This window comes from Pseudophryne corroboree, chromosome 1 (assembly GCF_028390025.1).
Source record: "Pseudophryne corroboree isolate aPseCor3 chromosome 1, aPseCor3.hap2, whole genome shotgun sequence".
Taxonomy (NCBI): domain Eukaryota; kingdom Metazoa; phylum Chordata; class Amphibia; order Anura; family Myobatrachidae; genus Pseudophryne; species Pseudophryne corroboree.
The window spans coordinates 150933100-150954937 of NC_086444.1; the positions used below are offsets into that span (position 1 = coordinate 150933100).

The 21838-nt window shown below is 46.1% G+C and overlaps 1 protein-coding gene across 2 annotated transcripts in view; it reads left to right on the forward strand.

The window, feature by feature from the left end:
• The first annotated feature begins 224 nt into the window (after window positions 1-224).
• The window catches only part of AP3B1 (adaptor related protein complex 3 subunit beta 1), a 494777-nt gene continuing 473163 nt past the window's right edge, over window positions 225-21838 (forward strand). The window contains exon 1 of one of the 2 annotated variants that reach the window (XM_063963639.1): window positions 225-652. In XM_063963639.1, coding sequence (XP_063819709.1) covers window positions 489-652 — 164 coding nt within the window. In that variant the 5' untranslated portion in view covers window positions 225-488. The remainder of the gene's footprint in view (window positions 653-21838) is intronic. The other variant, XM_063963638.1, reaches the window with a different exon arrangement.

Sequence of the window (21838 nt, forward strand, 5' to 3'; positions counted from 1 at the left end):
ATATTGATTAGGGTCGGCTCTGCATACTGTCTTACAAATTTCTGTAAAGAATAAGAGATGTTGAGTGTAACAACCAATCCGATTCTAGCTATGTTTATAAAACGAACTAGAAAATAGAATCTGGCTGGTTGCTATGAGTAACATCTGTTTAGAAAGCCTGATGACTCTCCTTTATAAACGATGCGTCGTGACGTCAACACTAGCTACTTTTGGAAGGTAACACCACGTGACACTTGTTTCACACGGCCTGACACACCCCTATTGGCGTTTCCAGCTTCTGATTGGTCAGGCCGTATTTCCCACCAGCCAGCTGCTGTTCTGTCTTCTCCTCAGCGTCGGCGCCGTGTCAGCTGCTTAGCGCACCTCACGTCACGTGATCCCCGCTCTCCTCCCGTCCCGGCTTCCGTAGTGCTGACAGCAGTTGCTGTGCGCTGCCGTACTGTCACACTTCCTCATCACCGGCACTACGACCTAGTACACGTTCCACTATGAGCGGCTCCATGTCTAACTCCAGCACGGGCCTCACGTACAACCAGGACTACAGCACTGGCGGAGGCGGCGGAGAGTCTACAGAGCTGGCACAGGAGGCCACACCGGGCGGGGGCAGCTCCACACCGGCTGGCCTGGGACTGTTCAGCGTTGATCTAAAGAAGTAAGAATTGGGGGAGGTCTGTCTGTAGATCAGAGGGGGACAGGAAGGTGTTGCAGCTGTCATGTCCTCTCTGTGATCGTGCTGTAGACCTGTGCTAGTTTGAGACTTGTAGTTCTAAAGCAGCAGAGACATAAGTTGCCTGTTTGTGAGCTGTGTATTGTAGGTGAGGTATTTATCAGGCTATCTGGGATTTGTAGTTCTACAGCATTAGTGCGATGTGTCTGCACTGTATGTGGCATGTAAGCCGGTTACATATTGCTCCTAGTCCATGAAACATGATGTTACTTGTGCTACAGCTGCATCTGCACTGTGTACAGTATGTGAGCTGGTTATATATTGGTCAAGCATGCTGGGACCTATAGTTCTACATCAACAGAACCATAGACTACCTGTGTTTGCACTCTATATGCTATTTAAGATGGTTAACTGGTCTCTTCTGGACTGGCAAAGACATGCTGGAACTTGCAGTTTCACAGCTTTAGAGCTGTAGCAGTGGTACCTAAACTGTCCTCAAGGACCCCTGACAGTTCATGTTTTCCAGGTCACCCGGCAGGTGCATTGTGCATCACCAGCTGTCACATTCTAAAAATCCACAGGTGACCTGGAAAAGGCGAACCGTTAGGGGATCTTGAGGACCGAGTTTGGGAACCACTGCATCTGCATCTGCATCTACTGTATAAAAAGTAAAACCAGTTTTCTCTGACGTCCTAGTGGATGCTGGGAACTCCGAAAGGACCATGGGGGAATAGCGGGCTCCGAAGGAGGCTGGGCACTCTAGAAAGATTTATGACTACCTGGTGTGCACTGGCTCCTCCCACTATGACCCTCCTCCAAGCCTCAGTTAGATCTTGTGCCCGGCCGAGGTTGGATGCACACTAGGGGCTCTCCTGAGCCCTTAGAAAGAAAGTATAGATTTAGGTTTTTTATTTTCAATGAGACCTGCTGGCAACAGGCTCACTGCAGCGAGGGACTAAGGGGAGAAGAAGCGAACTCGCCTGCTTGCAGCCGGATTGGGCTTCTTAGGCTACTGGACACCATTAGCTCCAGAGGGATCGACCGCAGGCCCAGTCCTTGGTGTTCGGTCCCGGAGCCGCGCCGCCGTCCCCCTTACAGAGCCAGAAGCAAGAAGAGGTCCGGAAAAACGGCGGCAGAAGACATCAGTCTTCACCAAGGTAGCGCACAGCACTGCAGCTGTGCGCCATTGCTCCTCATACACACTTCACACTCCGGTCACTGAGGGTGCAGGGCGCTTGGGGGGGGCGCCCTGAGCAGCAATGAAAACACCTTGGCTGGCAAAAATACCACAATATATAGCCCCAGAGGCTATATATGTGGTAAATACCCCTGCCAGAATCCAGAAAAAAGCGGGAGAATAGGCTGCGGAAAAGGGGCGGAGCTATCTCCCTCAGACACACTGGCGCCATTTTCTCTTCACAGTGCAGCTGGAAGAAAGCTCTCCAGGCTCTCCCCTGTAGTTTTCAGGCTCAAAGGGTTAAAAAGAGAGGGGGGGGGCACTAAATTTAGGCGCAATATTGTATATACAAGCAGCTATTGGGGAAATTTCACTCAGTTATAGTGTTAATCCCCACATTATATAGCGCTCTGGTGTGTGCTGGCATACTCTCTCTCTGTCTCCCCAAAGGGCTTCGTGGGTCCTGTCCTCAATCAGAGCATTCCCTGTGTGTGTGCGGTGTGTCGGTACAGCTGTGTCGACATGTTTGAGGAGGAGGCTTATATAGTGACTGAGCAGATGCCGATAAATGTGATGTCGCCCCCTGTGGGGCCGACACCAGAGTGGATGGTTAGGTAAAAGGTATTAACCGACAGTGTCAACTCCTTACATAAAAGGGTGGATGACGTAACAGCTGTGGGACAGCCGGCTTCTCAGCCCGTGCCTGCCCAGGCGTCTCAAAGGCCATCAGGGGCTCAAAAACGCCCGCTCATTCAGATGGCAGACACAGATGTCGACACGGAGTCTGACTCCAGTGTCGACAAGGTTGAGACATATACACAATCCACTAGGAACATCCGTGACTTGATCCCGGCAATAAAAAATGTGTTACACATTTCTGACATTAACCTCTAAAAATGGGTTTTTATGTTTGGGGAGAAAAAGCAGGCAGTGTTTTGTTCCCCCATCAGATGAATGAATGAAGTGTGTGAAAAGCGTGGGTTCCCCCTGATAAGAAACTGGTAATTTCTAAAAAGTTACTGATGGCGTACCTTTTCCCGCCAGAGGATAAGTTACGCTGGGAGATATCCCCTAGGGTGAATAAGGCGCTCACACGGTTGTCAAAATAGGTGGCACTGCCGTTTTAGGAACGGCCACTTTGAAGGTACCTGTTGATAAAAAGCAGGAGGCTATCCTGAAGTCTGTATTTACACACTCAGGTACTAGACTGAAACCTGCAGAGCGTGCTGCTGCAGCGTGGTCGGTGACCCTGTCAAACATGAGAACATATTAAAGACGTCGTCTTATATATGAGGGATGCACAGAGGGATATTTTGCCGGCTGGCATCCAAAATGAATGTAATGTCCATTCTGTCAGGAGGGTATTAGAGACCTGTCACTGGACAGGTGATGCTGACCTTAAATGGCGCATAGAGATTCTGCCTTATAAGGGTGAGGAATTATTTGGGGATGGTCTCTGGGACCTCGTATCCGCAGAAACAGCTGGGAAGAAATATTTTTACCTCAGTTTTCCTCACAGACTAAGAAAGCACTGTATTATCAGGTACAGTCCTTTCGGCTTCAGAAAAGCAAGCGGGTCAAAGGCGCTTCCTTTCTGTACAGAGACAAGGGAAGAGGGAAAAATCTGCACCAGTCAGCCTGTTCCCAGAATCATAATTCTTCTCTCGCTTCCTCTGAGTCCACAGCATGACGCGGGGGCTCCACAGGTGTAGCCAGGTACGGTGGGGGTCCGTCTCAAAAAATTCAGCGATTAGTGGGCTCGCTCACAGGTGGATCCCTGTTTCATTCAAGTAGTATTTCAGGGGTACAAGCTGGAATTCGAGATGTCTTCCCCCCGCCGTTTCCTCAAATATGCCTTGCCGACAACTCCCTCAGGCAGGGAGGCTGTGCTAGAGGCAATTAATAAGCTGTATTCCCAGAAGGTAATACTTAAGGTGCCCCTACTCCAACAAGGACGGGGTTACTATTCCACACGGTTTGGGGTACCGAAACCGCATGGTTCGGTGTGACCCTTTTTTATATTTAAAATCCTTGAACACATACATAAAAAATTCAAGTTCAAGATGGAATCGCTCAGGGCGGTTATTGCAAGCCTGGACGAGGGGGATTACATGGTATCCCGGGACATCAAGGATGCTTACCTGCATGTCCCTATTTACTATCCTCGCCAGGAGTACCTCAGATTTGTGGTACAGGATTACCATTACCAAGTCCAGACTCTGCCGTTTGGACTGTACATGGCACCGAGGGTGTTACCATGGTAATGGCCGGAATGATGATACTCCTTCGAAAAAGGGGAGTTTTAATTATCCCATACTTGGACAATCTCCTTATAAGGGCGAGGTCCAAGGAGCAGTTGCTAGTCGGGGTAGCACTATTTTGGAAAGTGCTACAACAGCACGGTTGGATTCTAAACAGTCCAGAGTCACAGCTGGTTCCTACGACACGTCTACTGTTCCTGGGGATGGTTCTGGACACAGACCAGAAATAAGTGTTTCTCCCGGAGGAGAAAGCCAAGGAGCTGTCATCTCTAGTCAGAGACCTCCTGAAGCCAAAACAGTTATCGGTGCATCATTGCACGCGAGTCCTGGGAAAAATGATAGCTTCCTACGAAGCAATCCCATTCGGCAGGTTCCATGCAAGAACTTTTCAGGGGGACCTGTTAGACAAGTGGTCCGGGTCGCATCTTCAGATGCATTAGGCTGATAACCCTGTCTCCAAGGACCAGGGTATCTCTACTGTAGTGGCTGCAGAGTGCCCATCTTCAAGAGGGCCGCAGGGTTCGACATACAGGACTAGGTCCTAGTGACCATGGATGCCAGCCTTTGAGGCTGGGGGGCAGTCACACAGGGAAGAAACTTCCAGGGACTTTGGTCAAGTCAGGTGACTTCCCTACATAAATATTCTGGAACAGAGGGCCATTTACAATGCCCTGAGTCAGGCAAGGCCTCTGCTTCAAAACCAGCCGGTCCTGATCCAATCAGGCAACATCACGGCAGTCGCCCATGTAAACCAACAGGGCGGCACAAGAAGCAGGATGGCGATGGCAGAAGCCACAAGGATTCTCCGATGGGCGGAAAATCATGTATTAGCACTGTCAGCAGTGTTCAGTCCCGGAAGTGGACAACTGGGAAGCAGATCTTCTCAGCAGACACAAAAAGCTATAAAAGATATTGCGCCAGGTCAAGGGACCTTCAGGCGATAGCTGTGGACGCTCTGGTAACACCGTGGGTGTACCAGTCGGTTTATGTGTTCCCCCCTCTGCCTCTCATACCAAAGGTACTGAGAATAATAAGAAGGCGAGGAGTAAGAACGATACTCGTGGTTCCGGATTGGCCAAGAAGAGCCTGGTACCCAGAACTTCAAGAAATTATATCAGAGGACCCATGGCCTCTGCCGCTCAGACAGGACCTGCTGCAGCAGGGGCCCTGTCTGTTCCAAGACTTACCGCGGCTACGTTTTGATGGCATGGCGGTTGAACGCCGGATCCTAAAGGAAAAGGGCATTCCGGAGGTAGTCATTCCTACGCTGATTCAAGCCAGGAAAGATGTAACTGCAAAACATCACCGCATATGGCGGAAATATGTTGCTTGGTGTGAGGCCACAAAAGGCCCCAACAGAGGAATTTCAACTAGGTCGATTTCTGCATTTCCTACAAGCAGGAGTGTCTATGGGCCTAAAATTAGGCTCCATTAAGATACAGATCTCGGCTCTGTCGATTTTTTTCTTCCAGAAAGAATTAGCTTCAGTACCTGAAGTTCAGACATTGTGAAAGGAGTGCTGCATATTCAGCCCCCGGTTGTGCCTCCAGTGGCACCTTGGGATCTCAACGTGGTGTTGAGTTTCTTAAAATCACATTGGTTTGAACCACTAAAAACCGTGGATCTAAAATATCTCACGCGGAAAGTGGTCATGTTATTGGCCTTGGCTTCGGCCAGGCGTGTATCAGAATTGGCGGCTTTGTCATATAAAAGTCCTTATCTGATTTTCCATATGGATAGGGCAGAATTGAGGACTCGTCCCCAGTTTCTCCCTAAGGTGGTATCAGTTTTTCACTTGAACCAACCTATTGTGGTGCCTGCGGCTACTAGGGACTTGGAGGATTCCAAGTTACTGGACGTAGTCAGGGCCTTGAAAAAATTATGTTTCCAGGACGGCTAGAGTCAAGAAAATTGACTCGCTATTTATCCTGTATGCACCCAACAGGCTGGGTGCTCCTGCTTCTACGCAGACTATCGCTCGCTGGATCTGTGACACGATTCAGCAGGCGCATTCTGCGGCTGGACTGCCGCATCTTAAATCAGTGAAAGCCCATTCCACAGGGAAGGTGGGCTCATCTTGGGCGGCTGCCCGAGGGGTCTCGGCTTTACAACTTTGCCGAGCTGTTTCTTGGTCAGGGGCAAACACGTTTGCAAAATTCTACAAATTTGATACCCTGGCTGAGGAGGACCTTGAGTTCTCTTATTCGGTGCTGCAGAGTCATCCGCACTCTCCCGCCCGTTTGGGAGCTTTGGTATAATCCCCATGGTCCTTTCGGAGTTCCCAGCATCCACTAGGACGTCAGAGAAAATAAGATTTTACTCACCGGTAAATCTATTTCTCGTAGTCCGTAGTGGATGCTGGGCGCCCATCCCAAGTGCGGATTGTCTGCAATACTTGTAAATAGGTATTGCTAACTAAAGGGTTATTGTTGAGCCATCTGTTGAGAGGCTCAGTTGTTTTCATACTGTCAAACTGGATATAGTATCACGAGTTGTACGGTGTGATTGGTGTGGCTGGTATGAGTCTTACCCGGGATTCAAAATCCTTCCTTATTATGTCAGCTCGTCCGGGCACAGTGTCCTAACTGAGGCTTGGAGGAGGGTCATAGTGGGAGGAGCCAGTGCACACCAGGTAGTCATAAATCTTTCTAGAGTGCCCAGCCTCCTTCGGAGCCCGCTATTCCCCCATGGTCCTTGCGGAGTTCCCAGCATCCACTACGGACTACGAGAAATAGATTTACCGGTGAGTAAAATCTTATTATGTTTGTGCTGTATAAATAGTCTGTTAGATATTCCTGTAATCCTGTGGTCTGGTACTTGCATCTGATGCAGGGAAAAATTTGCTTTACAGATGGGTCCATGTTTATCTTGACCTTTTATTAGGATTAATTGAGCCAGGTCAATCAGATTTAATCTCCTGCATTCATGACTTAATCCCCTGCTGTATTGTTCTCTGTATTGTATTGCAGCTGAGAACAATAGATGAAGGGTTTATGTTAATAAACCATGTTGTGCCTAGGCGCAGAAAACTAGCCAAGATAACCGTGGACCCATCTGTATGTACTGTACTTGAAGTGTGAACTTTTTAAAGCTAGTGTTCAGGTTTTTAAAGTTTCAAAATGTTTACACTTTATGTGGGGAATTCAATTGTTTTTTTCACGCCTGACGGAACTATTCAATTGTTTTGCAGATCAGTTACATGTGCTGTGGGCGCCCATTATTTCTGCTCACACCCTTCTGAGGTGCAGAGTACAAATAGTTGTGCTTTTAGACACCCAAACTGCAATTCCTGCAGTGTGACAATAGTTTAGAAAGGTGGGTTTTGGCGCTACAAGGGAGATGAGTAGTAGTCGTCTGCGGCACTCGCTCCCATCTGCAATACAGTGCGTGAAGAAAGGCAGAAGTTGTGTTTTTATTCTGCAAAGAAAACATTTATTGATTAAACATAAGATCAAGATTCATCACTGATTTTACAAAGTTAACCCACTGGTGCTGGCGGGATCCGGTCTTTAGGTCGACCACAATTGGTCGACAGGGACTTGAGATCGACATAACATAAGGTCGACATGAATTTTTCACATTTTGTTTAATTTTTAGAACTTTTTCATACTTTACGATTCACGTGGACTACAATTGTGAGTGAAGCAAGCCATGCGAAGGGACACAGTGCACTAATTGGTGTTCCCTATTACTGTACGGAGAATACGACACCAAAAAAAGGAAAAAAAAACCTCATGTCGATCTTTTTCTCATGTCGACCTAGTACATGTCAACCTAGAGTCCCTGTCAACCTAGAAACCATGTCGACCAATAGTGCTCGACCTAGACACTGTCGACCTAAGTCTTATCTACCTAACATACCGGTGCTGGCATCCCAGTACAACAGTTATTTTTTGTCCAATTCTTTCCCTATCTGTTCCTCTTTACCTGATTTTACCATCTGTCTCTCCTTCTTTAACCCCGTCTTCCTTCCACTCCTACCATGTTTCTCTATCAACCATGACTGATATAATGGTGCCCACACTGACCTGGAGAAGCCTATACACGCTTTGCCCTCTTTCTTCAGGGCTCATTGTGAGCCCTAATCCAGGCACCTCTTGTGTTGCTTGTCCTCCCCACTGTTCCTCCCCTGTGATGTGGCACCTCCCATGTCCACCATCCTGTGGCTGGTGACTTGGAGAATCTCAGTGTGTAACTGGGGTTGAAATACTTGGGTGAGGAGAGTGGGTGTGTTTGTATGATGCAGGGCTGTTATTGTTTATGTTGAGACAGTGATGTCCAGGCAGCCAGTGAGAGCTGTAAGGGAATGGAGATGATGGGGTCTCCCTGCAGCTGTCTACTGATCCTGTGGTAGACACATGGCCTTAGCTCATTATATACACTGAAATGCCAAAAGTCATGGTATAGTTGCCTAGTATCATGCAGGATGCTCTCTAGCCAAGCAAATTGGAGCGACTCAGTGTGGCTTTGAATCCATCAGTGGACGGAAGACCTCTGGAAAGATGATGACCCATACCATTTGGATATCTTCCCACAGCTCAGTGATATTTGTAGGTGCAGGATCTCGGGTGTGTCCCAATTCCGATTCATGTCGATTCCGTTCATGTCGGGCGAACGTGATGTGCACCCCATTCGTCGAAACTCTCAAGAATGCTCATCGAACCATTTCTGGACAACTTGGACCTGTGATGCAGTGAATTATCCTGCTGGAATATTCCATCGTTATTGGGATACATGAAGTCCATGAGGGGGTGCAAATAGTCACCATGCAATGTAGTGAATCAGTGGACCCTACCCATACCATGTAACACACCCCACACCATTATGGAACCACCACCAGCCTGCTCTGTGGCTTGTTGACGACTCTGCTCCATGGCCTAATGGTGTCTGCGTTACCCTACCATCAGCTCAAATAGTGTTCATTCTAGCACCCTGCACCTTTCAAATGAGGCGCAGTTCCTCTTTCCTGCCTGGGGTGTCATTCTCTGCTCTGGTGCATCTCAGCAGACACAGGTCTGTATCACAGCACTGAGTAACAGATCAAAGTGTGCTGAGAAGCACCACAGCAGAGAGCGACACCCCAGGCAGGACAGGGGAACTGCATTTATTTTGAAAGGTGCAGGGTGCTAGAATGAACACTATCAAAACAACTGGAACGGTGACTGATTGGACCATGCCACATGTTGTCAGTCCCCCAATGAGCAATGTAACAAGCTCAGGTGAAGAACTTTGTTGTCATAGTGTTAACAGGGTCACTCTGGTGGGTCTTATGCTTCCATTTCCAATGGAAGCTACAGAACACTGCACTGACCTGTTGGGTAGGCATCTGGTACCTCCTACATTGAATGTTGATGTGATTTGAGCCAGTGTCGCTTCTGTTACCACAGACAATTCTGTCCAGAATCCTAATCCTTAAGCACCCGTGGTTTTCCACTGCGCTATCAATGATGGGTGTCAATGCCTTCCATGAATTATTCCTATTATACATGTGACACCGTAGATCGAGGAATGTTGAATTTCCGCCCAACTTTGAAATTGAAATGTCCCATCTCTGATACAGGTCTTGGCATTTCCAAGAGAAATGTAAACTGGCGCTTATGTGTTTCTCCAATATTAATAAATGACTGTGGATCGATTTCAATAAAAATAACATAAAATTTATTACCTATACATCAAGCTAAAAATATCAAAAACATGAAATTCAGATGTGATCGTGAAATTAGGGCATAAATGGAGCTGAAGAATATTTTAAAAGGCTGCTTTTAGTGTCCACAAAGGATCCCGGACTGAGTGCCGTATGCAAAGTTCCCTGGGGAGAGGAAATAAATACAGCTGGTATTACCCGTGTTGATGGAGACTTCCAGAAGTTTGGTGATTTTATCAGCAGGCAAGCTGTGGCATTGTAAACAAACTGTGTCTCTCCAATCGGTGCTGTATAGATGAAATCCCTCAGAGTTCCAATGGCAAAATTTGAAAGTCCATATCTGGATCCGTCTTTAGAGTGGGACACTTGTAGTGGTCGTAGCAGCTTCAACACTTAACGCGTTTCCCTAGGCTAGATCACCTAGCTTCATCAGAAGTATAGCTCAATCTGATTTTTGGGATCTATTTAAACCCCATTTAATGACCTGATGCCCCGCAGGTGTGATGTAAAACTATTTAATCATCCACAGTCATGTTTAAAACAAAGAAATTCTATAGACCGTATACTTACAATATATATAGAGATCAATGGGAGGCAAACCCATATTAAAAAGAAACTTTAAAAAATCAACACATCAATAAAATATATACCCATATTAGGAGGGTCAAAGGTCAATATAGTCACATGACTCGCCCCCTGAGTATTGTGGACATCATCCTCTAATTAAACACGATTGATTCCTTACACTCCCTCCCCCGATTTCCGGAATTCTAGTATCCCTGCAATCTATATTACTTACAAGAATATCCCCAATCTGATGTATGGAGGTAGGGAGGTTAATCTCCGGGACTCCGTAGAGCACTGTGCACTCCTTCCCGGTCACGTGACAGGTGGTAACCAATGAAATTGATTTAGAGGGGCGCCCTGGTTGCTAGGCGACCTGTACGTGCACCAGCGTGGTGCACGAGAACGTAGTCCCGCTGTCATGTGACCGGGACTCCGGAGGACTAGAGGTATAGTACATTGGAAACAAGTTGACAAAACCGGTTGCTAAGCAACCTTAACATGCACCGACGTGGTGTACGTAGCCTTCGTCCCGCTGTCATGTGACCAGTCCTCAGAGGTTTACAATTATATAGCGGTGAAAACATATTCCCACTAATGGGCTAATCAAGCACAAATAAAAAATAAACATATACATTTAATATAACATAATCATTATACCGACAATTACTGAAAATCATTTTCTGTTAGATATATCGATCTAAAATATATTATTACATAGCCCCCATGACCAACATTAGTCATATGATAGAAACTTATTAGGAACACATGATATATTACATATAGGTTATAGAAAGTACGATAACACTCATCCCACTTAGAGAGAGAACACTATATGTTTATTATTTTGTATTATTATTTTTTATTTTTTATGTTTTTTATTATTTTTTATATTTTTTAATTTTTTTCAAAATATTTAACCCCTATCGGTGACGTTTAAATGTGGATGTCCTTATCTCATGATAAACCCTTTAGGATCGCTAGAAGGGGTAAATACAGTAATAATTGATGGAATAATAGTACTCATTGTAGTTGTAAGTGAGCTTGTCACAGCAATGGATCTTTAGTGATGTTCAGTATCTGGAGAAAACTGTCTCATAACGAATCTTAGGAGGTAATTATAAATACATTTTAATACTGGGAGTATTCATCGGACATATTAAACCCAAGTTATCCCCACCCAAACGAAAGCAGAGGGTGGCTGTACAGCCGTGGAGTGACTCCAGTTGACAGGAGTTCCCAAACAATCGAATAAATTCGTATGACCGCTCACCCTGAACGTGCTGACAGGTGTGACCACTGTCCCGTCAAGGGTTGCGTGGAAGCCTCCAGGGCCATACAGACCACACACTGGTGACACGGATTTGTCACCTGTACCTACTGGGTTCGGGGGTGGTTGATAACAGGGGATTATCATGAAAGCATTTATCATATGACATATTTCCACATGAATTCTTTGAATTTTAAACCACTACATTCAGTTCCATTGTCTCATTTAGACCAGAAGGGTGTACTGAGTTAAACTGAAGCATCCAGTAAATTTCTCTCTTACATAATAGCGAGAATCTGTCACCGCCTCTCCCCGTAGGGACTATGTGTTCCAACGCTAAGATAGAGAGACAACCAGGATCTTTCTGATGTATGGAATAGAAATGTCGAGACACACTATGTTTGAGAAAGCCTTTGGCAATATTTCTTTTATGTTCCATGAACCTGGTACGCAATTTTCTGGTGGTGCGGCCCACATAATATAAGTGGCAACTGCACCAAAGAAGATAAATTACATAGGAGGAATCTCAGTTCATAAATGATTTGATACAATAAGTATCTATTTTATTTGGTAATTCGATAAACACTGTTTTCCTCGGTGTATGGAAACAAACTTGGCATTTATTCTTGCCACAATGAAAGAAGCCAGATGGTTTACTTGTCAACCATTCAGAACCTGATTCCTGTTTTCTGGTGCGGTCTTTATTCTCTACTTTTTTCAACAGACTCGGAGCTAAAAGGGTTTTTAAAGACTTACTTTTTCTATAAATGATTTGTGGAACCTCGGGAAGTGTCTCCACCAAGATACGGTCCTGTTTTAAAATTTTGAAGTTTCTGTTTATTATACTACGTATCTGTCCTGCACAACTATTAAATTTGCATATAAATGCGGAACTCCTATCTTTTTTGGTGAGATCATCTTCTTTTTTAGGATGGTATTGTAGGAGACTATTTCTATCCAAATCAGAAACCTCCATGAGGGCCTTTTGAAGAATATTATCTGGATACCCACACTCTCTAAAAGAAGTGAGTAGGGTGTCAGCTTGTTCGGTGAAAGTGGCAAAATTGGAGCAGTTTCTTCTAAGGCGGATAAGTTGTCCCTTAGGAATATTTTGCTTGCATGGTTTGAAATGTGCACTGGTAAAGTGTAGAAAAGAGTTGGTGTTGGTCTTTTTACTAAATGTGGACGTGACTATTTTATTATTAATAATCTCTATATCGATATCTAAAAAATTAATTTTTGTGGTGTGAAAAGTGGAAGTGAAAGTGAGGTTGTACTTGTTGTGTGACAGTGACTGAATAAACTGTGTGGCGGAGTGTAGATCCCCATCCCAAATGATAAAAAGGTCATCAATGTAGCGGCCATAGAGGACCAGGCTCGCCCCCCAGCCGCCACCCCACACATGGGTTTGTTCAAACTCCCCCATGTAGAGGTTGGCATAGCTGGGTGCGAACCTGGTCCCCATGGCCGTGCCCATTACCTGAAGAAAAAAGTCACCAAGAAACAAAAAATAATTGTGTGATAGAATGAAGGATATGGAAGAGATGAGAAAGGATTTTTGTTCCTCACTGAGGTCATCATCAATATCCAATCTCCTTTTAATTACTTCACAACCCAATGAATGAGGGATATTTGTGTATAACGCAGATACATCCAAAGTGAGAAACGCATATGATTCTTTCCACGTGATGGTATTTAGTAAATTTAAAAAATGTGTGGTATCCTTAATATGAGACCTCAATGAGGACACTCTGGATTGAAGAAAAGAGTCCACATAAAAAGAAAGGTTTGAAGTTAAAGAATCAATTCCTGAAATAATAGGTCTCCCGGGAGGTGTAGTGAGGGATTTGTGAATTTTGGGTAAATAATAAAAAACCGGAATGTGAGGGTGAGTGGAAAATAGAAAATGATATATATCTCTGGTGATAATTCCCGAGTCTAAGGCTCCTTCTAGTAAAGTTTTTAGTTCTGACTGGAATTTTAATGTCGGGTCTCCCTTTAAGATGTAATAATGTTCTTGATTATTCAATTGTCTGAGGGATTCCGCTATATAGTCAACACGATTCAGATTGGCATTTCCAAGACGTCACCGTATGGTGGCGCTACCTTAGTGTCCATTTTAGCACCCTGCACCTTCCAAAACCCGTGACGTTCCTTTTTTCTGATGTAGGTGTCGCTCTCTTCTTTGGTTCTTCAAGCATAGTCTGGTCTGTATCTCAGAACTGAGATACAGACCAGACAGTGCTAGAAGCACCACAGCAGAGAGCAACACCCCAGGCAGGAAAGAGGAAAGTCATGGGTTTTGAAAAGTGCAGGTTGTAGAATGAACACAAGCTACCTAACATTACCTTTACATACTATCCCATGACGTTTGGCATTTCAGTGTAATAGACTAGTAAACGGACCCAGCGTATGAGCCTCCCTGTCCCACAGTCTGTCCTGCTCCCTCCCCTGCAGTATAAACTTGCCCCTTCCTGGTACAGAATGGTTCTCTGGGTCTATCCCATAGTGCACTGCAGTGGGAGCTGATGGAGGGGTGGCGTGCGACCCTAGGTTCCTCTGCACATGCATGTTGAGGACCGGACAGACGTTAGCTGATTAATTTTAATAACCTCCGGTTTGCATTCCACAATGAAACACAAACAGCCAGTGTAGAGGAAAGACTTTTGGTTTGGGTGGAACACGTGCCACAAACATATGAAACAACCATTCATCATTACTCTTATTTAGACCTCAATAAAACTCCATATCACATGAAAGTATCACTCTGTGACTAGAGTACTATGCTGCGGTGGGACAACCATCTTTTGTGAACAGTAAGTAAAGATTAACATAAAAGAACATACTTTATAACAATGGGAAGTGACACATTATCGACGGCATCATCCTGCCCCCTCTAAATCCCGATAGTCGGTATGCTGACTAGCAGGGACTTTTCCCACTCGTGGGTGTCCACGACACCCATAAAGTGGGAATAGATCCTGTGGCGAACGCAGCTCGCCACCGAGCCCGCAACGTGGCTAGTGCAGCGAGCCCACAAGGGGCTTATTGCACTTGCCTCCCTCCTGTCGGCATTCCGCCTCCGGGATCCCACGATCACTATGCTGACTACCAGGATCCCCAGCGGTGGTCACGTACCCAACCCATAACAACAACAACACACTCACCCAAACAACCCGAATTATCAAACACCTGCATCTAGATTCAGTTTAAGAGCTTCCTATTCCTTAAATTTGCCCGTGAGCCCCACACAAGGGGTCCACTGACGGCTGTGTTAAGCTGTGTGGGGCTATGTTAAGCCTTAATACAGGCTTAATCCGTACATACCACCACATATGATTTATTTAAGTAAACAATCAAAAAACATTATCTATTACTATAACCATTACTACAAAACATCTTGGCTGACTGATCAGCATATAGCGGAGTAATCAGCTAACGGCTGTGACAGTGAGGTTCCCCAGCTCTTCACCACTACCAACATTGTAGAATTTTCCTCACACCCTGCAGAGGTACACAGGAAAATTTTTGATGTGCAATAATTTTCTCTAGCGTCCATAAGGGATATTGGGGACAGATTAGTACGATGGGGTATAGACGGGTCCAATGGAGCCAGTGCACTTAACATTTCTTCAACTGGGTATGCTGGCTCGTCCCCTCTATGCCTCCTCCCACAGGCAGTTTAGAAAAAAAGTGCCCTCAGGAGAGGATGCGCACTCTGCAAGCTCCAGAGCTTTTTATTCAATTTCTTTTAAACTTTTTTATTTCTTTCGGTATGCTGTTGGGGCAACAGCATACCTGCGCCGTGGAAGTTAGGGGTGGGGGGACAGTCACCGGCCTCATGAGGTGCAGAGCCGCTTCTCCGCGGGGCACTGCGCTTTAGCTGTTGCAGCCGCAGCATGCCGCATACCCCTAACGCTGCCTGAAGGTGATCGTCGGTGGTGAGTACAAACCGGGGGCCCTGGTTCATTGTGCGGCAGAGGCGCGTGTGAGGTGCACGGGTCCCTCCTGGGGGGGGACCCGCTGGAGCCCCTGCGTGAGACTGGCTGGCGTTATTGTACCAAACGTTTATGTGAGGCTACAAATGGTGTGGGAGACATGGCCAGTATAAACATTATTATTAGCTCCGGCGCCATTGCAGGAGGCGGAGCTACATCAGAGCGGGCTCAGCTGCATTTTGGCGCCTTCCTCTGCGTAAGCAGCCTCATACAGCTCCTCCACGCGTTCACAGGATCACTGGTACCGGGTGTAGAGGATATATATATATATATATATATATATATATATATATATATATATATATATATATATATATATATATATATATATATATATATTGTTCACTCTAAGATTTTTTAGTGCAGGGTGCTGATCATTGAGGAGGGCACATTTTTGAGGTTACGCTTTGCACACAAAGCATAGCGCATATGTTTATACAGTAGTTTTTATACACATTTTCCGCTTAATGTATCATTTACCCCTACATACATAGAGGACACCCATGTAACACCCAACATCTGTACTTAGAAAAATACTGTGTATGTTCTGTCTTCTTGAAAGAACGCCTACAGCATATACATAATAAGTAGATATTAAATGTCTCCTCCAGTGCTGAAGTAGTTATAATCCTTATGTGTTATAATACAGAAAAGTTAAGCAGAGGGTTAAAATATACAGTATAGGTACAGATTAAAAGTCTGTTCTACTAGGCACATAGTGTAAGCAGCACATGCTCACTGCTTACCCTGTTCTTTCCCTCTATATCAGAGTGCTGTGTTATGCCGGCAGCCACAGCAGTGATGCCACTTACAGTCCCTCCTCTACCATACATTTCATTAAGTATAAAAATTGTTTCCAATTTCAGAGGTGGACAAGGAGTAGACAACTACATTGTAACATGCACTCTGAATGTTTGCGTTCTGTAGACAAGGGGGATATTTATGATCCTGCAGGGTGCACTGAAAGAGGGCAGGGTGCTTTTTCAAGTTTCTAAAATGGGCAGGGTGCAGCACCCTGCTGAAACAGCCTAGAAGGAACACTACATACATACAACGCCGACAGCCTCACTGGGGCTGTACAGAGTTGGGTGCGCTGGTGTCCTCTTTTCTGTGTCTCCTCTCACATGCAATAGGGCAGGCTTGTATTGTAATCGGTCTGTGTTGTATGTGTATTGTATCTATATTTCATAATGGTGAAACAGAAGTTATGCTTGTGTATGTAATGCCAGATTCTCCCCTATTTCATCTGGCTCCATATCATGTGAGCAGTTTAGTCAGTCATCACAAGATGCTGATAACAATGTGGGAGAGAGTCAAGAGCCTTCCTGGCTGGGGGCTATCAAAACTATGATGTGTGATATGTCATCTCAGCTCACTGCCAATGGCAATAAAACACAAGAACTGCAACAAGCAGTAGCTAACCTAACTGCCAAGGCTGATGTTCCACATCCCCCCATGTCTACTACAGGTGCACAAAAACGTGCTTTACCTGCAATCCTATCAGATACTGATGATGATGTACAGGATGATGTGGATCCCATTAGTGGGGATTCCACACCTACACAGGGTATTGAACCCCTCATATTGACTATATGGGATGTGTTCCAGCTGCCCCTGGAGGGCGCTACTAATCAGCAGTCATTTTTCCTCCCACAAGACAAACTGACCGTCACATTTCCTGATTCCAAGGAATTGGATGATTTATTTAAATTAGCCTGGAAAAATCCAGATAAAAAAAATATCAGGTGTCCATAAGGTTTTTGCATACCTTCCCATTTGCCCCTGAAGGCAGGAAATTCTGGGAAGAATCTCCAGCAGTAGGCGTTTCAGTCTCTCGCCTCTCTAAGAAGGTGGTGATCCCAGCTCCAGGCTCCTTTACGGTGAAGGACCCAGCGAATAGGAAAATTGAGACAACTCTGAAATCTATCTACACTGCTGCAGGTGTAGCTCAAAGACCGGTCATTGCTGGTTGCTGGATAACACTTGCAATTCATACGTGGGCTACTCAAATTCAGGAGGATCTTTCAGGCGATATGACCTTACTTACTACTGTAACTTTCCTAAAACACATTCGGGACATGCAAGAGCCCTCTGTGACTCCCTTAAAGAGACTGGCAATATTAATGCTAAGACCACTGCTGTGGGTGTGTCTGCACGCAGAGCCATATGGTTGCATAAGTGGATTGCAGACGCGGACTCCAAACGTAATGTGGAATATCTTTCCTTCACAGGGGAATGGCTCTTTGGAGGTAGGTTGGACGCGTGGATCTCCAAAGCTACTGCTGGGAATCCACGTTTCTCCCTGCTAGGCGTGCCTACCCGGGACCGGCTACTAAGTCCTTTCAGTCCTCCAGATTTCGATCTAGAGCCAGAGGTGCCTTCAACGCAACTAGAGGCTCCAGAGGTAAGCCTAAGAAACCAGCCGTTGCCGGTTCTCAAGAACAGAACACCAGTTCAGCTTCCACAGAGGCTTTGGCACAACGGTGCCCACCCACCCTGAGTGGATCTCATGGTGGGAGCTCGGTTACTTCGCTACAGCCACATCTGGAACGGTTCCTGCCAAGATGCCTGGGTTTAAGGACCTTATCTCTCAGGGTTACAAGCTGGAGTTCGACGGTTCTCCTCCCCAACAATTTGACAAATCAAGCTTACCAGCTTTGGAAATGATTCGTGTTATGCTACTACTGGCCATCGCCAAGTTGGTCCAGTCCCAGGTTAATAAAAAAATAAACATGTTTACAACATACTCAGAAAAATGCTGTGACTTATACAATGCATATATTGTACATTTTCTGATAAATATCCCTCTGCACATTCCATAGACACTAGACGAGCCTCCACCGATGCCGATACTGGATACACACTTGCCGATGCCAGCGAGGAAGGGAGCAACGGCGGGGGGAACGACGCAGCATGGCTGCCGTTAATGAGGACCTCTTACATCTGTACATGTTCAGACTAGGGCATTAACAATGCACGGGAGCGTGCATCGTTAATGATGTTGAGTGTACACACCAGACGAGATTGTAAAATATATTTTATTTTGACATCTTGTGTGCACAAGGCTTTAGTTGTCTGCATCATGGGAGCATTTGCTTCTTGTATACTATGTGTATGTATATATATATATATATATATATATATGTATATGTATATGTGTGTAAAAAAAAAAATATATATATAATATGTGTGTGTGTATATATGTATATATGTATGTGTATATATGTATATATGTATGTGTATATATATATATAATCAAGGTGCTGATTCCCCTGATCTGATCATCTCCGCCATAGATGATCACCGATCTGTCAGGAATTTGAGGAAATTCTGCATGTTAAAATTAAAATCCCAATCAGTCGATCAATTTTTGGTCAGGATTGGCAAATCTGGGAAATCTTTCATGGATATTCGTGATTCCACGACCCCGGCATCAGGGGAGCAGGTAATTGCTCCAATCTGTCGCTGATGTATGGGGCCTATTACTCCTAAGCCAGATCACTAGCACAGATTAGATACCTCAGTCCACACGTCAGCGACTGATTGACGCCTGAGTCGGGAAATATGGGGTTCCATGATTGACCAAAAATTGATCAGTATCAACAAATTTCTACAGCGGGGTACACTGGGTTCCACAGGGAATAACATCGGGGTGTAGAGTAGGATCTTGATCCGAGGCACCAACAGGCTAAAAGCTATGACTGTTCCCAGGATGCAAAGCGCCGCCTCCTCTATAACCCCGCCTCCGTGCACAGGAGCTCAGTTTTGTAGTTGGTGCCATGCAGTGTAGGCATACAACAGCCAGGGCTGCTACAGCAACCCTCAGAAGAGCTTTTATAAGTGAATTTTGAAGACTTCAAGCTGTCACGATCCGGGTATCTGGACGCCATTACTTACCCTTCAGATGCCTCCTAAGGCTGGCTCAGCGTTCCAGGACCGGATCCCATCTGTAATACTGATGTCCACATTCCTGCCTCCTCTCCTGTCACTCTGAGACGCGGTCACCGCAACGCCTGTTACATCCGGAATGGCGTCTCCCGCGGCCTCCGCCGCTGTTCCTGAGTTTCTACATGCAGAATGTCAGAGTGGTGATTACGTCAGCCGCGGCCTCCGCTGTGCCCGCGTGGTTAAATGTGCACTTATCAGTCTGGCGTCTCCTGTCTCCTGTGGCCGGCGCCGCCATTACTGTTTTAATTCCCACATGGATTACAAACCAAACTTCCCTCCAAGTGTCTGCATGGGCGCAGCCATCTTGGATTCTGTCACCTGTTCATTTCCACCAATCTGTTGTTACCATTGTAAATCTGCATAATTGCCTAGCCAATCCCTTCCTTGCTGCAGGTATAAGTATTCTGTGCCTGAGCAAGGAAGGCGTCAGTGCTTTGGTTGTCAAACCTAGTTCCAGTTTGTCTCTCTCCTGTGGTTGTTTTCCAGGTTCCAGTTCCTATCTCCAAACCTCCACTAAAGAGACCTGCACCAGCATTCCACCTGCGGTGTAGCCTGACTCTCCTATCCATTTGGATTCATCTGCTTCCAGCTACAGATCCACCTGCTTACAGCAATCAGCTTCCAGCAGAGATCAGCTCTTCTTAAAGTGCCGGTACCCTTTTCTACAGATTACCATTTATCACCGGTATTATTATTTCACCGCTCTCAAGCTCCATATATCATTTCATATTTCATCGCTCTCAAGTTACATTTATTATTTAACTGGTTTCAGCCAGTATCCACTCCGTGCCAACATCAGTCTGGTTCCAGCCAGTATCCACAGCAGCCGTTTTATCCACAGCAGCCCAGCTTTTCCTGGAACACCAGCTGGTACGATCCTGGGCTATTTCCATTGCTACAGTCGGGCCTGGTAAGGACTTTCCAACTAGAAGATTATAAGAACTATCTCACACTACCAGGGCCCTGTTGCCTTGCCACCCTGTAGTACCCAGGAACTGTATTTATCTTCTGCTGATTTTATGTTTTCTTTTACTGCTGCTGTGTTACGGAGTATGTCATAATAAACATCATTGACTTTTACTTTGGTTGTCGTGGTCACGCCTTTGGGCAATTCTTCTACATGTAACTTACATGTCTAGGGGTCTGATACAACCTCCCAGGTTCCTTTACACCTCAGCCCCTACAACTGAGGCTGCCTCCCGTCAGCTCAGGCCCTCAGTTGTGACACAAGGGCTGCAGCAGAGACACTGTGTTAGATGTCAGTCAGACATCTCCTGCTGCAGCTCCATCACCTCCCCCAGTGGCGCTGTATTCTCCTGTGTCCTAGTTGCCAGGTACTTACAGCGGAGGCTCCGGTTTTCTTCAGTCAGGCACACACACCACCGCAGCTCTCCTGGATCGCGTGGCCGCACTTAGGGAGGAGGTAAGAGGGTCCCCCAGGCGGGACCCGCTGAAAACCGCGACCCAGCACGGCCGGTGGGAGGCGGGCCGCGCATGCTGGCGTGGACACTGTGGCAGTACAGGGACCCCACTAGACCACCAGGGCAGGGGCACAGGTCGGTTTTACAAAAAAAGTTCTTATATGGCCTAGCAAGGGGATAAGGCTCTGACCTGTAGCCCCTCCCCCATCCCCTGGGCGCCATTTAGAGTAAATGTTCCCACCCTGGAGCTGTCTCTCTCTCTCTCTCTCTCTCTCTCTCTCTCTCTCTCTCTCTCTCTCTCTCTCTCCCCCTCTCTCTCCCCCTCTCTCTCTCTCTCTCTCCCTGTCAGCGTTTGGGCGCCATTTTCACATGCCGAGCTGATCCTGGTACTGTTTGGGCAATACTTGTTGAGTATTTTTCCCTGTGATTTTCAGTCACCATATACCTCTTGAATTCTCTGTCTGTGCTAATACACTGCACAGGGGGTTCGTGACAAGGTATTAGACTGCTGATATTGTACTGAGTTGCCCGTGATTTGAGCTTACAGGTATGTCAGCTACAAGGGGCGACGGAGCTGTGGCTGATCCCACATTGTGTGGTGGTGATGCTGCGGACACGTTAGAGGAAAACATAGCAGCAGAGGGTTCAGGTTCCCTACCCCTCAGTGGGACCGTAGCAACCGGGGTTCATAATGACCCACCTTGGGCTACTTTCTCCATGTTATTAAGTACGCTGGTAACTAGACTTATGCCCCCTATGGGACCTCGCGTGCCGGTACAACCGCATATTGTCCCGGCTGTTAATTCGCCATGGGCAGATCACCTGTCCACTCAGTTACAGCAATTGAACCACTCACTGACAAAACAGAAATCTAATTTTCGCCCGCCT